Source organism: Bombyx mandarina, chromosome 09 (assembly GCF_030267445.1).
Source record: "Bombyx mandarina strain Sakado chromosome 09, ASM3026744v2".
Taxonomy (NCBI): Eukaryota; Metazoa; Arthropoda; class Insecta; order Lepidoptera; family Bombycidae; genus Bombyx; species Bombyx mandarina.
In genome coordinates, this window is record NC_143216.1 from 5118536 (window position 1) to 5139681 (window position 21146).

Consider the following 21146-nt stretch of genomic DNA (forward strand, 5'->3'; position numbering starts at 1 on the left):
ACTTGAGACCTTAGAACTTATATCTCAAGGTGGGTGGCGCATTCATTATACGTTTTAGATGTCTATGGGCTCCAGTAACCACTTAACACCAAGTGGGCTGTGAGCTCGTCCACCCATCTAAGCAATAAAAAAAAAAACGTAACTGGTGAACTTAGGGTCTTGGCAGTCTAAGGAGTCGGTCTTCCTACTTAGAGTCCTTTAAATCACGTCTAGAACTCACAAGATCCGCAGAGAAAACGACATAAATCTTGACCACTTGAAATCCAAGCCACAAACCCAAATAACTAAATCGAATCTACTGCAACCACGGAAGCGTGAACATTTGAATTTTCGTATAACAAATGGATACTTTTTGAGGAAAATGCTACGAATGGAACTTATTTTTCGTAAATACGCAGCGTGCATATTGTAATATTTCTTATGTCCAAAATCTCATCCCGTCCGTAATATTCGTGGCTGTTATGTGAACTTATGTGTCATACACTTCCGTCTGGTCCTCCCCATTGTCCATTTATGAGGAAGTCGGAAACCATTGGACATTTCCTACACTTCGCGTTATTATTTATCATGTACCATAACCGATCTTTTTCGACACCTCGCTCGACGTGACTTAATAAAAATACTTGTTTTTGATGTAGTTAGGATTTTATTCTTTATTTCTTCTGGTGTAGATACGAATTATTTGAGTGTTTATCTTGTGTTGATTGCTGTTCAATTCTTATTAAATTATGAACGTATATATATGGAAAAAGAAATTATAAGAGAGAATCATAGAAGAGGACTACTAAAAGTTGAAGATTGGGAATGGAGGAGGTCCGATACATACGACTAGTCTTGCTAATTTTATCAAACTATGGATTGATTCATCTGTGGCAGACGAATAGGTAGGATTGGCCGACTGGGAAGATCGGAACTTTTTGGTTAATTCACACTGGCACACGAGTTTTATTTTTAAAAGAAGAAAATATAACTGACAGATATAAAATTGACATAACGATGTTACGAATGCGTATGTAGTATTTTTTTGAAAGAATAAAAGATTTTGTTGTTAAACTAAATATCCAATAGATTTCGCCATTCCATCCCACATCTTTTTGGGGGTGTATAGGATATGGATTTTGTGTGTAAATGGGAATACGCCATAGAATAAATAACGTTGAGGATTTTTGAAATTATTGTACTCTTACGTGATCACAACCATCTATCGATTGAATGTTTGAAAAACTTTATCATTGAAGTATCTCGGAATATTAATTTAAACATTAAATCGGAATGCATTTTGACCTTTAGGAACGACTGCTTTAGCTTTTTATTTCTATTGCATAGAACAAGCTCACGGTTTAATTGGTTTTAAATGCTGCGAGCCCATACGATCACAACGTCAATGGCACCACCCATCTTGGGACAACATCTGTGCAATAAAGTTTATTATAAAGTCAATGATTATCTAGAAGATTGCACAAAGTGGGAATGAGTTGCTCGCTCCGGGCATTTCAATATTGCAATAATTGTTACGTTATAATACTCATTGTAAAAATTTATATTTCAAAAAAAAATCTAATATTAAAAAAAAAATACAATATGCCCGCTGAGTTTCTTGCCAGTTCTTCTCAGGACGGAGGCTAGTTTTTGTGAATTGGCGGTAGTTCTTTTTGACGTTCAACAAGTATGTATTTTCATTTATGTTGAATAATTTTTTTTGATTTGATTTGACAAGAGCTTTGAGACTCAGTTCTATAGTACAACGGCTGCCCGACCCATAAAACTGGAACGCATTGCTGCTTATAGGGGAGAAATAGGCAGGGCGATAGGACCTACCCGTGCGCGCTCACAAGATGTAAATTATATATTTATGGGCTCCGATAACCACTTAATACCAGGGTGGCAGTGAGCACCTACGTTTATCCTTTTAAGCAATAAAAAAAAATTGAGTACCTGTCCGATAAACATAATTCTAATTCCCTATTTGGTATGAAATTAATGTACCTGCTGGTAATACCTAGTACCAGAATATCCTGTCGAATCAGTTTAAAAACGAATTTATTTCAGAGAATTCTACGCATTCTGCGAAATTTCATGATATTAAAAACCACAGGTTAAATTATATTACACAGGATAAAATAAAGCACAATTTAATACATTGAACATAAAGAATTCAATTTCATATTCAATCAGCTTATATTTACGGCCTTATTGAAAAACCAAACCTTACTGAAATATCTACAAACACCAGAATCGCCTCTCTTTAAGTACAAATATGTCTTATGACAATTTTAACAGAGCAAATCTAATAACACAGAGCTTGAAAGGTTCTGCGTAATGAGTCCTTCACCGATTTCTTCTCTAGCACAGGGGACTAAATCAAAACTTTAAGTTAAGCTTAACACAATTAAACAATTTATTTTAAGAGCTACCTCCGTTTCTATATGTGTGTTCTATAAGCAAATGCACAAAAAGTTATGTACCATTTTCTACGCTGTTCGTCAACTGATTTCCTTTTTTATTTTATTTGGCAGCTAATGAAGAGCTTTACAGCTATAAATAAAAAAGACAGAATTAAATATTTTAGTGACAAAAAACGAAAGGAAAATGTTTAACATTAATTGAATGGTGTTGAGATTTTAGTAATTATGGCCGAATTTTAATCACTGTTTACAGATTTCAGATCACAGATTTCCAGATTTCCAAAATTCCCAACAATTTGTTGATCTTAGTACAAAAATATTAATAATGCAACATTAGCCATTCTGTACATTTTGTTAACATTCCTGATTACAGTTTTCTTTGATAATTTATCCGTCTACTGTACGCAGCCTACGCAATTATGATATGTGAAATAATAAATGAAAATTTGGGTAGCAATTTTAGATTAATCTGCCATCTATCGACGAGTACATGAACTAGAAAAGGCTGCGAGACGTCGAGGAAAATTTACTTGTAAAATTGTTGTAGTTACATTAAATTTTTCACAGATGTCACTTACGATCCACCTACTTAGTGGTTCTACCCGATGCTAGATGGCGATATATGACGAGAAAACCAAATTGTCCCATATTAGAGGGAAAATCGGGAAAAGCCATGTCGGATTCAATTCAGTCGGTTCGGGACCCTCAACGAGGCTGCTTCCTTCCCAAACTTTCTTTCAAAATAACTAATAATTTGTACCCAACCAACCCAACCCTTCTATCCTGAAATCACTTCACCCTTTTGTAGATTAATTTTTTTCCTTGCCTTTTTTTATATCTTTAAATTTTTCCGTATTTCCTCGTGATAATAAACTTTTGAACATTGTTAGTAAGTGCGGAATTCCGGTGTCGTCAGTCGAGTAGAATGATCGGTAAGTGATAAGATAATTTTATTTGCACTGAAAAGTTTTAAATAAACTAAAAGTGTTACAAATTCGTTTGTGGGACCTCAGTCAAAAATTTTAATTCAAAATTTTCTGTCATTGTCTCCGTAGATTTTATCTGAAGCTACATACATTTTTGGTTTGTTAGAATTATACTACTCAAAACTTTACTTGAAATATTTCAATAAATTACCTCACAGAAATTAATAAGAACAACAAAATGACCTAAGCCATTTCCGTGCCTTATAAAACCTATAAGGGATTTCGTGTAAAATTAAATACATAATTGCTTAGACTTTTGTTACCCCGATGAAATAGGTTGAAAGGGTGGTGAAACGGGCGAATCCTCTCCTCTAATTGAACTTAGATTCGAATTGCGTACATTACAGTGTCAACTTTACCGCATCCATTGCCGAGGTTGATACTTTATCTTCGTCATTGTAATGCCTTTGTAAGGTTGTGGAGCCTTTCATTGGGTCTTTTGACGTTGAACCTATTGTGCGCACAAGCCACGTCCTTAAAGCTAGAAGATATTGGTAATTTTTCTTGTTGTCGATTATAAATGTAATGTAAATGTGTGAGTTGAGTAAAAATCAATTATTAAATGCAATTAAAGAAGACAAAAGGCGTTCGTAAATAGCCTTTGTTGGATTTTAATTTTAATGGTAATAGCATGTAACAATTGTGTAATTTTCATTAAGTATAAAAAAACTTCAACCAAAAAAAAATTTTACAGCTTGGCATCGCTTTTTTTATCGTCATCATATTATTTGCGGCGCTTCGAATAATTAACAATGAAACGTAAAAGTCGTTTTAATTATGTCTACGAATCACGGAAACTGGAGAAAATACTGTAAATGTATACAGTTTCATCGCAGTGGCATGTAGGTATAGTTTAGATATATTTAGAATTTATTTTTTATTGCTTAGATGGGCGGACGAACTCTCGGTCCACCTGGTGTTAAGTGGTTATCGGAGCCCTAGACCCATACGACGTAAGTGCCCCCACCCACCTCGAGACATGGGTTCTTAGGTCTCAATTTTTACAATACAACGAATAGCCCGCCCTTCAAACCGAAACGCATAACTGCTTTACGGCAGAAATAGCCAGGGTGGTGATACCTACCCGTGCGGACTAACAAGACGTCCTACCACCAGTAATTAATATTAAATACTAGTATCTTTATTAATAATATCTTGTAAATACTAGTATTTTTATGAATACTAAATACTTGCAGATTTATTTTTTATTGCTTGATGGGTGGACGAAATCATGGCCCATGTTCAGTATTTAGCGGAATCCACACAGATACATTAAGAACATAAATGTCAGGCTGTGGTACCTACCGGTGCGGAGTCACGCGACACATAAATGTGGTATTACAGCTATACCCAGGCTCCGGTAATTGCGACCATACAAAGATAATACAGGAACAATTTGAAGTCTCAATCTCTAACTCTGACTAACACATTTTTAATTTAAATCAACTAGTGGGCCCCGCAGTAGTCGAAATTCGACTATAATTAATTGAAATTAAAAGTTTAAACATTATTATGGTTCTATTGTCAAACACTATTATTATTATACTTCTATAATAATACAGATATTAATATACATATATAGATATATAGATTTATTTATTTATTTATTTATTTATTTATTTATTTATTAAGTTGCACCAACAAAGTGATCATCAATACAAAACATTGACAAATTGACAAAAGTTCATGGCTGATGTCACCTCAATTATAGGTGCAATCGACAGTGCATTAACATCAAAAATAAAAAAAATATACAGCTAAGATTTGAATACATTTCATTCATTGCTTATGATTAATTTAATTGGGAGATGATCCGCGACAGATTTTTCCTGTAAGTAGTGAGACAATCAGAAAAAACATCTATTTCACTTAAAATAAGTTCAGCGCAATCGGACGACTCCGAAGGAACATTGACGGAGACCGCGCTACCGTGGACATTATTGTAGTCCCAAAGGATTTATTTTTATTTCGCCAAGAGTACACTATAGATAAATAATATAAAAGACAAACAATATTAATCTATTCTCAATTTGACCACAGACTTTAAAGATTAACAAAAGTTTCACAATTAACGATACACAAAGAGTATATTTATATGTAGGTATGTGTTGTGTCAAATACATGGTAGTGTGTGTAATGTTTTCTTTATTGATTTAATGTATTTTTAATGCATAATTTTTTACAAATATTAGCATTATGCACTTCTTCTCTATATTCTCTATAAGTGTGGGAAATTCCATACTCCTCCGTCCGCGCAATTTTCGTAAAAATGGGTACAACGTTTTTGCTTCACGTATTAATATATAGATTTAAATCAATACCGTTGTTTGCGCCGAGCTCCGAACGACAAATAAATAAAACATGCAATCAAATAGATATTCTCCTAAAGCGAAATTAACAAAGCAATAACATCGCAATATTTCAATGAAAATATGATTTACAATTAGACTTTTATTACAGCTTTACGAAAAGATTTGAAATCACCGCCCCGCCTATTTCTGCCGTGAAGCAGTAATGCGTTTCGGTTTCTAGGGTGGGGCAGCCGTTGTAACTACGAGTATACTGAGACCTTAGTATCTCAAGGTGGGTGGCGCATTTACGTCGTAGATGTCTATGGGCTCCAGTAACCACTTAACACCTGGTGGGCTGTGAGCTCGTCCAGCCATCTAAGCAATAAAAACAAAAACAAAAAAAACAAAAAAGTTACGAATATTAATGTTGATTAAAATAAATCTCGCGTGGTATATTATCTATTAGTAAACTTGACCTTTTACAGCATCTGAGGATACAGTCGTTCGGTAAATAGCTCCACCACGATTATGATTCGTGTATAATATCTTTAGATAAAATCTAATTGTGGGATGTTCATAACGATACGAGTTAAACACGGACACGCATTACACATATATATTTTATTACAGCAAAAAGTGTCGGTGCTTAAAGCTCTGCAGGATTTTCCGTAATATTGATTTATCGCTTTGCCCTTGGTCGTTCTGGGTTCCTCGTGATCCGGATTCGATTCACGATCGGGGTCGGAGTATTCATTAAATATATTCTGTAGTCAGGGTGTACATTCTGTCTCATGTAATTAACAGCCCACAAATCCATGTAGGCAATCCTTACTTAGAGACGTTGAGAAACTTTAAATGTTTATTGTCCGTCCGACTAGAGCATGCAGTCGATCTTAAATTAAATTTTAGCGCTAAATTTAAAATTTTTTCTAAGCTCATAAATATATTTTTTACTAGTATATACAGGTGATGCTCCAATGTAATCGATAAATTTATTAGAAACACCAATTCCATTCACCTATTTAGTTCATAAAAATTTATATAGCCACTAATAAGGCTAATGGGAAAAAAAATTGTGACCAAAATCTAAGTTAAATTTTAATTTTTGTGAAAGCTTCATCGTCACTAAAATACTCTAATAGTGTTATCCCATTTCACTCACACGGATGGCCGAGCATAAAAGGGATTTAAAAGATGCCAGAAAGATGACGTATGTCGCGGACAACAGGTGGGTCTTATGTTAAAGGCATTTGAGTGGCCAAAGAGCACAAAGGCGTGCCAGCCGACCTCTGAAAATGTCACCAAGGGATCCCAGGTTTACGTACGGTCTATGTACAAAAGCATATCGCGTTTTCGTACAAAGGAATAATTTAATGAGCGTTTTGGTTATAATTTTCTTTGTGTACGAACTTTTTATCTATATATTAATACGTGAAGGAAAAACTTTGTATCCGTTTTTACGAAAATTGCGCGGACGGAGGAGTATGAAATTTCCCACACTTATAGAAAATATAGAGAAGGAGTGCAGAATGTTAATACTTTTTTTTAAATTAAGCCTAAAAAATACATTTAATCAATAAAAAAAACATTACACACACTACCATGTATTTGACGCACACACGCATGCATGCTATTTATTTATTGTTAAACTTTTGTTCTTGACGTGGTCAAATTGAGAATAGATTAAATATTTGTCTTTATTGATATTTTTCTATAGTGTAGTCTTGGCAAAATTTGTGATTATAGAAGTATAAGTTGAAAATAGAATCATAATAGTGTACAAACTTATAATTTCAATTAGTTATAGTTGAATTTCGATTACTGCGGGACCACTGCTATGTTTGAAAATTGTGCTACATAAATGTACTCTTGAGCCGTATACTTATTTTCAATAGCAAGTGAAGATATACGTTAGTACAACCGCCCTCATAAGGGACTGCAGTAGTATGGCAATTACAATTTTTTTAGGTTTCAGTAAAGTTGCATAATAAGATTTACCCCATAAATGTGCTAGATAGTATTAGCACTAAGTAAGTAACTACTACTACCACTAATTAAGCTAGCACTAGGAAAGTTTGGAAAATTAAAAAGTATTCATTCGATTATGCTTGTACAAGTTCTTTTTGAAGTGAAACTTCTTTACCGACGTAGGGAGGAAAAAACGTATGTAACGTTTTTCGGTTACGCGCCATCTTAATTTCTTTCGTTACGCGCCATGTTTATTTCATTTTAGCTTACGTGTTCTGACTGACTGGGTAGTTAGCGCTCCTTACTATTGCGCCGAGGGTCGTGCGTTCTATTCCTAAATCAGGCAAACAATCGTGTGATGAACAGGTTTGATTGCTCTTCGTCTGGATGCTTATCATCTATATGTGTATATATTTAAATATATACAAGCATGTATGTCAGTATCTGGTACTCATAATACAGGGTATCATAATTTGGAGCCGGATGACACTTTTTCTTCTCCTTATAAGTGTCCTCGTTACATATAGAAAAAATACTATAGAGAAAAATATTTCGTGTAGATGTGACATTTAATTAATACACATATTATTTTCCTATAACTAACTACACCACTATCCATTACGGGGGAACTGACGTTGATTAATAAATCCAAAGCTCCTAACACCATTAATCACTAAACAATTTGCCACTAACTGTCTTTTAATTAATTGGGCTTAAGATTGAATGAATACATTTAGTCAGAGGAGAAGCTTTCTGCTATGTATGCTAGACCAAATCATATTTTCATCAATTTGCTATATTTACAGAGAAAAGCCCACTGTCTCAAGATGGGTGGCAGATTTACGTTGTAGACGTCTATGGGCTCCAGTAACCACTTAACACCAGGTGGGCTGTGAGCTCGTCAACCCATCAAAGCAATAAAAAAAAAACTTATGATAAGACTGCTGATTGTCATCTTGAGATAAGTAAGTCAAGATAAGTCATACGATATGTAAGTCGTGTCGTTTTGAAGTCGTCGTGGCCTAAAGGGCTTAGGTACATAACATTTTAATATAACCTTTAAATGACAACTGGTAGAATAAATGCATAACCACGGCCACAGTTGAAGGTGAATCTATCGGACTCAAATTACGACTTTATACCAGTAATCTCGTTAAACTTGAATGAATTTAACATATTTGCGAATTTCATTTAGATTACCTCAAAGCATAAGGTTCTTTTTCAATTGTCTATATTAATTTTACAATATCTACAACGCAATTTGGTAAATAAAAAGACTTTGACATTGCAATCTATACGTTTTAATTAGTATTTTTTTTACATATCACTTTTGTATTGTCTTCATATTTTGTACCTAATTTGGTTACAGAGGTATCTGTTAAGTGACTATAATTTTTATTAGACTACGCCTCAAGTATTGAACTAGTATTTTTTAATTTATTTATTAGGCACACAATACACATCACAACCCAAAAGATACATAAAAAATAACAACAAGTAAAAAAAACAAAATCTGGCTTGCAGCATAAGCCATTTGCGCACGACTAAGCAAGACAAATGTGCTGATTTTGTACACAATGGTCCTTACAACTATACGACAAAATAACACGATAACGAAAACTAATCTAACTTATAATGTAAGGAAATAATTTGACTCACAATATACATTAAACAATTACACTACTTAGCCTACTATTAACATGAAGGATGCCCTTGAACATTTTTATAAACGTCACTAACCTACAAGTAAAGTAGTATATTAGTGATGCATATTATGTTTTTTTTATTGCTTAGATGGGTGGACGAGCTCACAGCCCACCTGGTGTTAAGTGGTTACTGGAGCCCATAGATATCTACAACGTAAATGCGCCACCCACCTTGAGATATAAACTCTAAGGTCTCAGTATAGTTACAACGGCTGCCCCACCCTTCAAACCGAAACGCATTACTGCTTCACGGCAGAAATAGGCAGGATGGTGGTACCTACCCATGCGGACTCACAAGAGGTCCTACCACCAGTAAATATATTATGTACATATATTCTGTATGCACATTATGTATGGTTTGTGTACCTACCCAGTATAAGGCGCTAAGGTACCTTATCTTGGCCTAACAGAGCGCTTGGCTGTCAAATAAATTTGTCGATATCGCATTTAGGAGCTGGGATAGACAATTATTTATCAATTTTGTTCTTCCATTCCATCGCTTTGTTAGTCTAGTATTGTGACCGAATTTGGGGTCCCGGTCTTTGATAATAACGATTGATAATCGAGCACTGGGTATACATACTTACTTGTTCTTATTTTGTATATTTAGAGTCATAACTCAGAATATAATCTCTGCATGAGGCTGTTGAATTTAGAACGTTTTTTTTTTTAAATTAAAAACTTCTAGAATTGTACCGATTGACAAAATTTTCTCAAGGTACAAACACAATAAGCTATTAAATAAAAACAATCAATATAGGAAATATTTTACAATACTATTTTTCCTATTTCGTCCAGTAATAGATAGTCATATGAAATAAGTAGTGTCACTAGCGACTACTTTCTATATCTATATTTTTCATATACTAGTCTCAAATTAGAATTTTCATTTCTGACGATGAGAACCCTAATTGTCAGTGTATTTTTACTACATCGAACGTTTGAACGAAACAAAAACATTAACATTAAACAGATTGAAGGAACAACAATTACGAAAAGCAAATCCATATTCTAACTATTGAAATGGAATGAAGTAGATTGTGTATAGGCTTAAGACGAATTAAACAACCTACTAGATGTGAGACATTAACTAAACAAGGGATTTAACTGTAACACTGTTATAACATACGTGACAAGCAACGAAGTCGGCGCAAGTTAGGGAAAACTTTTAATACGTTTTGTTCTGTATGTACTAGCGGCCCGCTCCGGCTCCGCTCGGGTCTTTAACAAAAATATCAATGACGTTTTATTTTTTTAAATAAAAGAACAGTTTGCGGCATAACTATGACAGTTAGATGTATGCTGTCGCGACACCTTTTGTAAATAATAACGTGTAATACAAAGTCGTAGTACGTTATTTTATTCTATCATCAATAGTTTTCGCAGGGCACGCGATGTAAAGAATATTTTAGATAATTTTTTTACACTTTGGTTTACATTATTGGAGTTTTAGTAAGGATCCTTAATTTTTTCAAATAATATTATAGCCTATGTAACTCGGGAATAGTGTAGCTTCCAAACAGTGAAAGAATTTTTCAAATCGGTTCAGTAGTTTCGGAGCCTATTCAATACAAACAAACAAACAAATCTTTCCTCTTTATAATATTAGTATAGATAAAGGTTTTGTTCAACTACACCTCACGCCCAAGTTGAGTGACTTGTGAAGAAATCGGGTAATGTTATTTTATTGTCCGCACTAATTGGATTATTAAAATTCGTGTAGATTAGATCAATATGTACTATAAATTGTTTTGGCTATTTTTTTACTTATACCAGATTGAATAGTAATAACAGAGGCGTAAACACTGCAAACAAACTGCATCGCGACAGTAATTGTCCATTCTTTTTTAATTTAAATGTTTTAATTTCACAATATTACTCACTCATCACTATGCTGGTGGTAGGACCTCTTGCGAGTCCGTGCGGGTAGGTACCACCGCCCTGTCTATTTCTGCCGTGAAGCAGTAATGCGTTTCGGTTTGAAGGATGGGGCAGCCGTTGTAACTACCTATAGTTGAGACTTTAGAACTTATATCTCAAGGTGGGTGGCGCAATTTACGTCGTAGTTGTCTATGGGCTCCAGTAACCACTTAACATCAGGTGGGCTGTGAGCTCGTCCACCCATCTAAGCAATAAAAAAATTAGAAAATATTAGGGTTTTTATTTTGAACAGCGTTATCATTACCAATGCTAATTCCGTAAGTGTATGTATCTATATTACATGGACCCCTTGACTCAAGTAAACAAACTTCCCTAAAACGGCTAATTGATGTGCTAGGTATCTATATAGTTATATTTACATTAAATTTCCAACTACAAATCAATTAAGATAAAACGTTTATCACTCGCTGACCTTTTGAGATATATGTCACTTTGCTAAAAGAGCGCTTTGAGGAATCGTTTGAGATGATCTCATCATCTCGTTTTTATGTTCGCACCGCTTGCTGTCGGAGCCAAGTTCATTCATACTATCTAGAACCACTGCGTTCATCCACGGTGCACATTCAGAGATCTTTTTTGTCACGCACCAGCAGACTTTGGAATGAACTTCCAGAGAGTGTTCCAGAGCGCAATGATTTGTCTTTCTATGAACGAGGCTTGCGGAGAGTACAGCGGCAGGCAAGGACTTGGCCGTGCCATGAATTGCCGACTTTTATGAGCTAATGTAACCACTCACCATCAGGTATGCTCGTCTTGCCTAAAAATACGATCAAAAAATATAAAAACATGTCTATATGTTGTCCTTTACTACTTGAAAGTAACGATCAATGGAAAGAATGTGATTTTTTTAAGTTATCGGCTTAGAAGTCAACTTAATATTCGTGAAAAGGTAGCTATATGTACTTTAACTATATTTTTTTTTCATAATAAAGAATACATAGTTCGTTTTGCAAAACACAACACCAGGTCATGGTGGCCACAAGACACGATAACCCTCATATCGTGGCCGCCGCTAATTACTTATCCGACTGAGGCGTCGGGGCAAAGCTAAGCCGCCATCGTCCGAAACATGTCTTGTCGGATCCCCCGGATTTGCTCTCGGTGCTTTTAGTCGTCTCAAGCGCGGGTCACTATCCTCGTCAAACTCGTCGAGCACCACGAAAAGGTGAGCGTACTAACCCATAGACACAACCCACTGAATTTCTCGATGGATCTTCTCATTGGGTCGCGATTCCGATCCGGTAGTAGATTCAGCGAAGCACTACTCTTGCTAGGTCTAGTGTTAGTAAATTCTCTCGGGTTGAGCAAGTAAGCTCACCCACCGGTCCGGGCGTAGCTGGAATAGCCTCTAAGGCTACCAGCGAATAGGTAGGAAAATAAAAAAGATGTGTGGATGTGTGATGTCGTGGGACAACGGATCCTCGGGGTGGCGCCGCGTGTCTGGTTGTAGTGTTGACCGCGGGAACCCCCCTACTCTGAACGGGTTCTGACCCCGGACGGAGATCGGACGTCGGGTGTAAGAGTGCAGGGGAGTCGTTTAGTGGGTGGGCCCTAAAATCCTTGGGCCCGCGATCTGCTCTCAACACCTGCAGATCGTTGAGTCTCACATACCCCGCGCGCCCCCTAGGCGCGGGGACCTCGTAGGAGGTTCGGCCCCCGGCCCGAAAAAAAAAAAAAAAAACCCTTCCGTATCGTCCCATAAGGAACTTCGTTCCAAAAACTGTTCACAACGCTTAGAGGAATTGTATTCAGGCAAACGGAGATAATTTTGACTGGGTATCATAATATATTAAAATGTTATTAAATTATTTTATTCCAGTTATTTGCATCGCAGTTTATGTGGGTTTCATGTGGTAGAAAATCAAATCTTTACACAAATATTTAGGTCAAAACTAAATATGTAATTTCCACTTATAGGCATTTTATCGTATAAGATATACATACCAATGCCGACTATATGGTAATATATGCTCAGATATCAACCAGGATAACCCTTTACGTGAAGTTGAAACATACTTTGGACTTTGGCCCATGAGCTTAGGCTGTAATTGTTTGGGGAACACTCAACATACGAAGTTCAAACGTACGATGGAGTTAACCCGTATTAAGAACACTCTCCCCGCAATATATTTTAATAACGATTACGGGTTATATGTAGTAATTATGGTTAAGTCAATAAACTCATTTTATATAGGGCTTGCCTGAATTTCCGAACTATATATTATGTACATTACGGCATACACTTTGATGATGTCATTATATTTGTCCAGATATAATTGACGTCACAACGCCAATGCCATGATATTGAGAAACGTAACAGAAGTCTGAACTGCTTTGTAAAAAATCGGCAAGCACATGAAACCTACCAGTATGGAATCACGATATGTTTTTCCACTAGTGATTAAAATATAAATTAGATGGCTACTTTAAGTAGGTACCGATTTTTTCGAGCAGTGGGAAATATCCTGCGTACGCGTTGGAAATGGTGCTAGGTGGGATATGTTTGATTCCAATCCACTAAAATCCCCTGTCGCTCAATAGCCCACATTCGAATTTTTGATGGGACAAAACCTGTAGGTGGAACAAGGAGACCCGTAGACAGGTTTTTTTTATTGCTTAGATATGGGTGGACGAGCTCACAGCCCATCTAGTGTTAAGTGGTTACTGGAGTCCATAGACATCTATAAATTAAATGCGCCACCCACCCTGAGATATAAGTTCTAAGGTCTCAAGTATAGTCACAACGGCTGCCCCACCCTTCATACCGAAATGCATTACTGCTTCACGGCAGAAATAGGCAGGCGATAGCACAGATGGCGTGCAATAATGCCTTAGAAGATACTCTTGTAAAGCGGAGGTCACGACTCTTATTAACAAGGAAGCGATGCCAGCAGTAAGAGGTGGCAATTAGGTAAGAAAAAAGTGAATATCTTAAAACACTGATAAAGAAGTAGTAGCAGTAATGCTTAATAAGTATTTTTCGAATAATTAGTAAAAGTAATTATCTTTTGATAATTTATTTGCCTCAAAGTAGTGAAAAAATGGCTCTGTAATGCATGGTGTGCATGCCATGCCCATGTCAATTCATAGCTTGGTTGAGAAAGTAGAATTCAAGTTCAATTGCGTGTAATTACAACGTTTTCTACCCCCACAATGAAGAGTTTCAATCATGAATCGTTTTAACTTGACTAGCTCAGAAATCAGGGCCGCGATGGGGTTGTGCCCCTTGTGCAAGGCGAACATCTAATAATCAGCTTACGTCCTCAGTCGAGGATTCCCGGCAAATTAAATTTCTGAATGATGCCCTAACCCTCCCGTTGTAGATGTAGTACGTACACTTTATTACAGTAAATGAAATACTGTCGATATTTAATTTTAATATTTAATTTGAAAATTTGATGTATGTTTGTAAACATATTGAGGAGTTTCCTAAAATGTTGGACATACATAATAGAAATACTAGGAACAAACACAAGCTTGTTGTGCCGATGAGTAGGTTACAAAAGATACGAAATTCATTCGGGTGTTTGTCTGTGCGCCTGTACAACAAAATCCCACAAGATGTTCAGAACCTACATATACATAGGTTTAGGAAAATTATTAAAGAACATCTGTGCAATAAAGCTTACTATAAAGTCAATGATTATCTAGAAGATTGCACAAAGTGGGAATGAGTTGCTCGCTCCGGGCATTTCAATATTATAATCATTGTTACGTCATAATACTCATTGTGAAAATGAATATTTAAAAAAATAATCTAATACATATTTAAAAAAAAAAGACATGCCCGCTGAGTTTCTTGCCAATTCTTCTCAGGACGGAGGCTAGTTCTTGTGAATTGGCGGTAGTTCTTTTGACGTTCAACAAGTATGTACTTTCATTTATGTTGAATAAAAAAAATTTGATTTGATTTGAATTACTTTGTGTATAAAATCTCAGAACATAGACAAAACTAATAATGCACCACTTAAACATAAGCAGCTAATAATACTATATATGCATAAACTACATAACAACACTATATACTAAGCATTGATCAGTTAAGCAGAAAATTTGGTCATTTTAGCAATTGTCGGGTTGGATGTAACAGAAATCTTCTAGAACACATACGCACTACCTTATTCTGGTGATTCGTAACATTATAACCCCTTTGGAAGAGATTTCTACAATAAGGCTCTTTCCATTGAATCTGATGTAATACAATAAAACGTTGATTTTCGCGCGGAATCTACGGAGTATGCGTCTTGAGATAAATTGTCGGATACCAAATTTGAATATTCGATATTCATCTTTTATGTTTTGTCCAATAAATGAATGTCTTTACTGTTTTTATTTTGAGCTGTGTACAAAGAAAGACCTGGTTTCGGTCCAAAAAACATCTCAGGGGTGAACGTGATATTTATTAGGGCTGCTAGAGAAGACTAATCTATAGTCATTAGATTTGTATTGGAGAAACTTAAGGAACGAGAATGGAGGGTTTTCTGTTATTGGTCTGAACACTAGATTTTTTTAAAGCGTACATAACAAACACATTGAGTTATTTTGAATTCTGAGTGACGCAGATGACTGGAATATCAACAAAAAATTAAATAAATTTGTGGTAAGCGGAGAGTTTTTGGTGGGAGCATGAAGTTATATGAATTGTTTTATTTTATCAATATAGTCCTTCATCTTTAAAATCAAACTCTTATTATTTACCATTATTAGAAATTAGAATTTGTCAACGTGCACGAAAGTGGGGAAAAGGGATAAAAATGCTGGATATGAGTTTTTGTGTTCTTTCAAAAATTCCATTGAAGTCAAGCTCCATTTCCACCATGGAGAGGCTGTTTTATTTCGTTTAATAACTTTTTTTATTACATTCACGGAAAACAGTATTTCGGCTTTTATTAAAAAAAAAAAACGATTGTATGGCCTATGTTCTCTTTACTTATGCAACTCGACAATTCGTATTCATATATAAATCACTATCATGACATGATAGAGAATTGCGACATTAATCGTAACTAGTGGTCCCGCAGTAGTAAAAATTCGACTATAATTAATTGAAATTCAAATATGCTTCTATAATCACAGATTTCGCCAAGACTACACTATGGACAAACAATATTTTCGTGCTCACTTTGCTCAGCTGGTCCCCCGATTGATGAGGACGGCCGGTTCTTTGAGCCGGCTGCTCCCGAATATTGGGGGACCGGATCAGGTTGTGCGTCGCCTCTACGCGGGGGTGGTGCGATCGATGGCCCTGTACGGTGCACCTGTGTGGGCTGAGCCGCGCAACCGGGCTACTATGGCTCGGTTCCTGCGCCGGCCGCAGCGCACCGTTGCCATCAGGGTCATCCGCGGATATCGCACCGTCTCGTTCGAGGCGGCGTGTGTGTTGGCGGGGACGCCGCCATGGGAGCTGGAGGCGGAGTCGCTCGCTGCCGACTATCGGTGGCGCAGCGAGCTTCGTGCTCGAGGCGTGGCGCGTCTCCCCGAAAGTGAGCTGCGGGCGCGGAAGGCCCATTCTCGGCGGTCCGTGCTCGAGTCGTGGTCGAGGCGATTGGCCAACCCCACGTGGGGGCTACGGACCGTCGAGGCGGTTTACCCAGTCTTTGATGACTGGGTGAATCGTGGCGAAGGACGTCTCACCTTTCGTCTGGTGCAGGTGCTGACCGGGCACGGATGCTTCGGGAAGTATCTGCGCCGGATAGGGGCTGAGCCGACGACGAGGTGTCACCATTGTGGACACGACCTGGACACGGCGGAGCATACGCTCGCTGTCTGCCCCGCTTGGGAGGTGCAGCGCCGTGTCCTGGTCGCAAAGATAGGACCTGACTTGTCGCTACCTGGCGTCGTGGCGTCGATGCTTGGCGGCGATGAGTCATGGAAGGCTATGCTCGACTTCTGCGAGTGCACCATCTCGCAGAAGGAGGCGGCGAGGCGAGTGAGGCAAAGCTCTCCTCACTACGCAGAAACCCGCCGCCGCCGAGCAGGGGGTCGGGACCGGGGTCATATCCGTGACCTGGCCCCCTAAGAGCTAGGGGTCCCACCCGTTTTGTGCGGGGAGAGACCCAGACGTGGGGTGGCGTGCTTTGCACGCTCACCCGCAGTAGGAAGCCGGGTGATGGTAGACCGCGTTCACCCGACCGCTCTGGGGGAAGGTGTAACGCGGCGCCATCAAAGCGGGCTCTCGGCCCGCTGAACGAGGGAACCGGTGGTCGTGTCGCTGGCGGCCGCCGGTCCGGCGTCCGTGGGACGGTGGGATGGATGTAATGTGCTCTGCGTCAACCCTGTCCCGCCGTTTCAATAGCCCCGACTGGGCTCCGGCCCGGTCCGAGGTAGGGCGCCAGTTGTGAGCGGCAGGAGTTTTTAGTGAGGTTCAACTCCCACCTGCCGCGCGGGTGGGGATCCGGCGATTTTCTCCTGTGGAAAAAAAAAAAATAATGGACAAACAATATTAAAGATAAACAATATTAACCTATTCTCAATTTAACCACAGACTATTTATTTGCAATAACAAAAGTTTGACAATAAAGAAAAGTATATTATATTTGTGCGTGTGTCAAATACATGGCTGTGTGTGTAATGTATATTTATTGATTTAATTTATTATTAATGCATAATTTATTTAAAATATTAGTTTTCTGCACTCCTTGTCTATATTCTCTATAAGTGTGGGAAATTTCATACTTCTCCGTCCGCGCAATTTTCGTAAAAAGGGGTACAAAGTTTTTGCTTCACGTATTAGTATATAGATGTCCACTATACATAATTAAATTTTTACCACTATTGACACTTATTGTTGTAAGTAGAATAATAAAGGCAGTATCAATGTCAATATCAGTCAACCGCTACATTTAGCCCCTGTACCTACCGTCCAGTGGCTAAATGTAGTGTACCGGTATTAATATCTATGTTGCTATTTCAGGTAAGTTTCGATACCCAAAATCGATAGCCCTTATCGATTTCGGGACAAACGAATTACGCGACGTCGGATAAGCCGCACTGCTTTACTATTCAGGTACAGGGTACCGTGTTTGCGGGTACCGACGAATACTAGTTATCAATCAAAGTGAAACCCTTCCCTCGAGATATATACCTGGGCATTATGTGACAGTGCGACTAGTTTTTTCACTGTCAGTCGTCCTTTGTAATTTCTTGGAAATGGAGTTCGAATTTCGATGAATATCAATCGATGCGTATTGTTTCGAAATTTGAAAAAAAAAAGGTCTCAAATTAGAATATTCTCATATACTTCATTCAAAATGGTCATTCATATGGTCTTGAATGAACAACAACATTTGAACCGTCTGTCTACCGAGCAATATCACCCGCTCGATGGAAGTTCTTAATTCTTTGTTACCCTACAAATGTTTTATTATGAAGCAGACCAAAAGTACATAGCAATATTATTATTATTATATAATAATAACACATACTTCTTACATAGTAATTGTACGAACAGAAAAGTTTTAAAAATGTAAATTAGTTGCCGAGACTTGAGACTGTGTTTCGCCTGATATCAGTTTCTATCTAAAACATTTTTATATTTAAATTAGAAAAATTTACACATTTTTTAGCATTATGATCATTAAGAACAGTGAATATTTCAAATAAAAAAAATAACTACCATAAGTTCGAATGTGAAGTCGTTCATCGCCGATTTCAGTTACAAAGCGATTTTAATAAATGACCCAAGCTTCAAGTAAACCACTGATAAATCCGTGCGAGAAATAAATCCGAAATCAGTGGGTAAGGTAAGGTCTTTAAATTCGGAAAAGTAATAGCTCGCAGTTAGGTCTGACCACACAGCATTTGATATTCAGGGGTGTTGTTGAGGGTTTGCGCAATCTACGGCGCTATCATTCAAATTGGCTACCTTTCCTTTGACCGTGGACAGTTCGGAAGTTTCTAAACTACGTGATTCAAAGTTAAACTGACTAGTTGACAGTTTTGAATGTATTTATTTTAGAACGGTTTCGAATAATTGACGGCAGTGGCTTTATAACAGAATGTTATCCTATGGACCACATCATTCTCCCGCCCTTCTCCACTCACTTGGGATCAGCGCAACATGTTTTCTCCTTCCATACTCCTCTATCATATACCATTTCTTCGCTCACTCCCCTCTTACACATATCGTCTTTCACGTTCATCCTGTGAACCAAAACGGCTAGAATAGTTTGTTTCGACTAATAATGTTCTGAGAAATGGGCATTAAGTAGTTTTCGGTACGGGTTGTAAGGGGGAAGTCAGGTAGGTAGCTACGACTTATAAGTTCTGACGTCATTTATCAACACTTATAAACAACTTGTTTCTGAACAGAATTGCTTCTATGCAGAAAAAACTCTGCATTTTTTATTATTATTATTATTATTTTTTATTCTTGTTTGAGCCATATACCTGTTAGGTTAAGTAAGCTAAAAAAAAATCTGCATTAAAACATAAAATCGAGATAAGTTATAATCTAGTGGTAAATAATTCGAGATCCAGAAGTTAGAAACGTGTTATCATTTTTTTTTTTTTTGAGAGCATTTCAATGCATTTTTCCTGGCAAAAAACATGATTAATCTATTTTACTAGCAGACACGTTTGCATGCACTGTAACTAGCGTAAATATAACTATTATGCTTTAGACACATTTAACATATTAAAACCCTTTTTCTATGATTTAACCGAAATATAAAAAGCACTTTTCAAATTATCTGATAAACATTTATCGGTGTCAATATAATGAAGCTCCCATTATTGCATACGCGATCGCACCATAACTTTTGCCTACAGAGGATTTTGTAACATAATCCACAAATGACGTCAGAGATAGGAAGGCTTTATCGGTTCGTACCTCTCGCGACAATAACAAATGTTCCACGGTGAAATACAGATAAGCTGCCTGCGGTTCCACGGGAAAGTTCATTGTTTGTGTTGAATTTTATACGGATATTTTCACTTTCAAATCGACGTGGATAACCGATATAGGAGTTAGGTACGTGTTGGTTTCCTAATGCAGTTTGAATATTCTTAATATACAAAACATTGAAATCGAAAGTAACTACTACCTATTTATAATAAATGAAAAATTAGTAAAATTATGCTGAATGATCTTTAAAAAGTTTTGAAATTTAAAAAAAGTAATGAAAATGTAATATGAAAATGTTTTTGTTGAATTTTATACAGATATTTTCACTTTCAAATCGACATGGATTACCGATGTATGAGTTACGTGTTCTAATGTAGTTTGAATATTCTTAATACAAAAAAAAACATTACAAAACATTGAAATCGAAAGTAACAACTACCTATTTAGGGTAATTGAAAAAGTTTTAAAATTATGTAGAATATCCTTTAAAAAATTTTGAAGTTAAAAAAAGTAATGAAAATGTAATATGAAAAATTTTGTATTTTTTCAACAGTAGACAATTCTCCAATACGACGATTGCGAAGCGTTGGCGTTTCTGTAGGTCGCTTCTGAATTTTGAACTCGAACTCTGATAGCGAGCACAGTGATGGTAAATACGAGATGATGGTATAAACAATTCTTTAGAGCACCCCCGGTTTTCTTAGCGATTTCTAAATTCCTTGCTTATACTCCATTCGTAGTAACAAGCATCCATAGCAAGCATAAAAATATGAAACTGTAACATAGCCTTTGTCAATTAAATAATACACTTATTTACAATAGTTAAGTAACTTTTAAAATAGTTAAATAAAGGAAGATTCCTATTAAGACTATTAAAGCTTTCGTAGTTAAATTCTTCATACGTGAAAAACGAACAGAAAGTTTGAGTGCATTTTACATATTATTAGATTGACCTACAATTTCTCGTAGTCGAACTCCGGTTCAACCTATTTCCAAGTATAACA

The 21146-nt window shown here is 36.8% G+C and overlaps 1 protein-coding gene across 3 annotated transcripts in view; it reads left to right on the plus strand.

Moving 5' to 3' along the window:
* Nucleotides 1-3101: 3101 nt before the first annotated feature.
* Nucleotides 3102-21146, plus strand: part of LOC114240837 (uncharacterized) — a 208325-nt gene continuing 190280 nt past the window's right edge. For all 3 annotated transcript variants that reach the window (XR_016323535.1, XM_089729691.1, XM_089729693.1), the window contains exon 1: nt 3102-3337. Coding sequence is in view for 1 of the 3 variants with exons in the window: in XM_089729693.1 (XP_089585819.1) it covers nt 3331-3337 (7 nt within the window). In the remaining 2 variants the exon portion in view is untranslated. The remainder of the gene's footprint in view (nt 3338-21146) is intronic.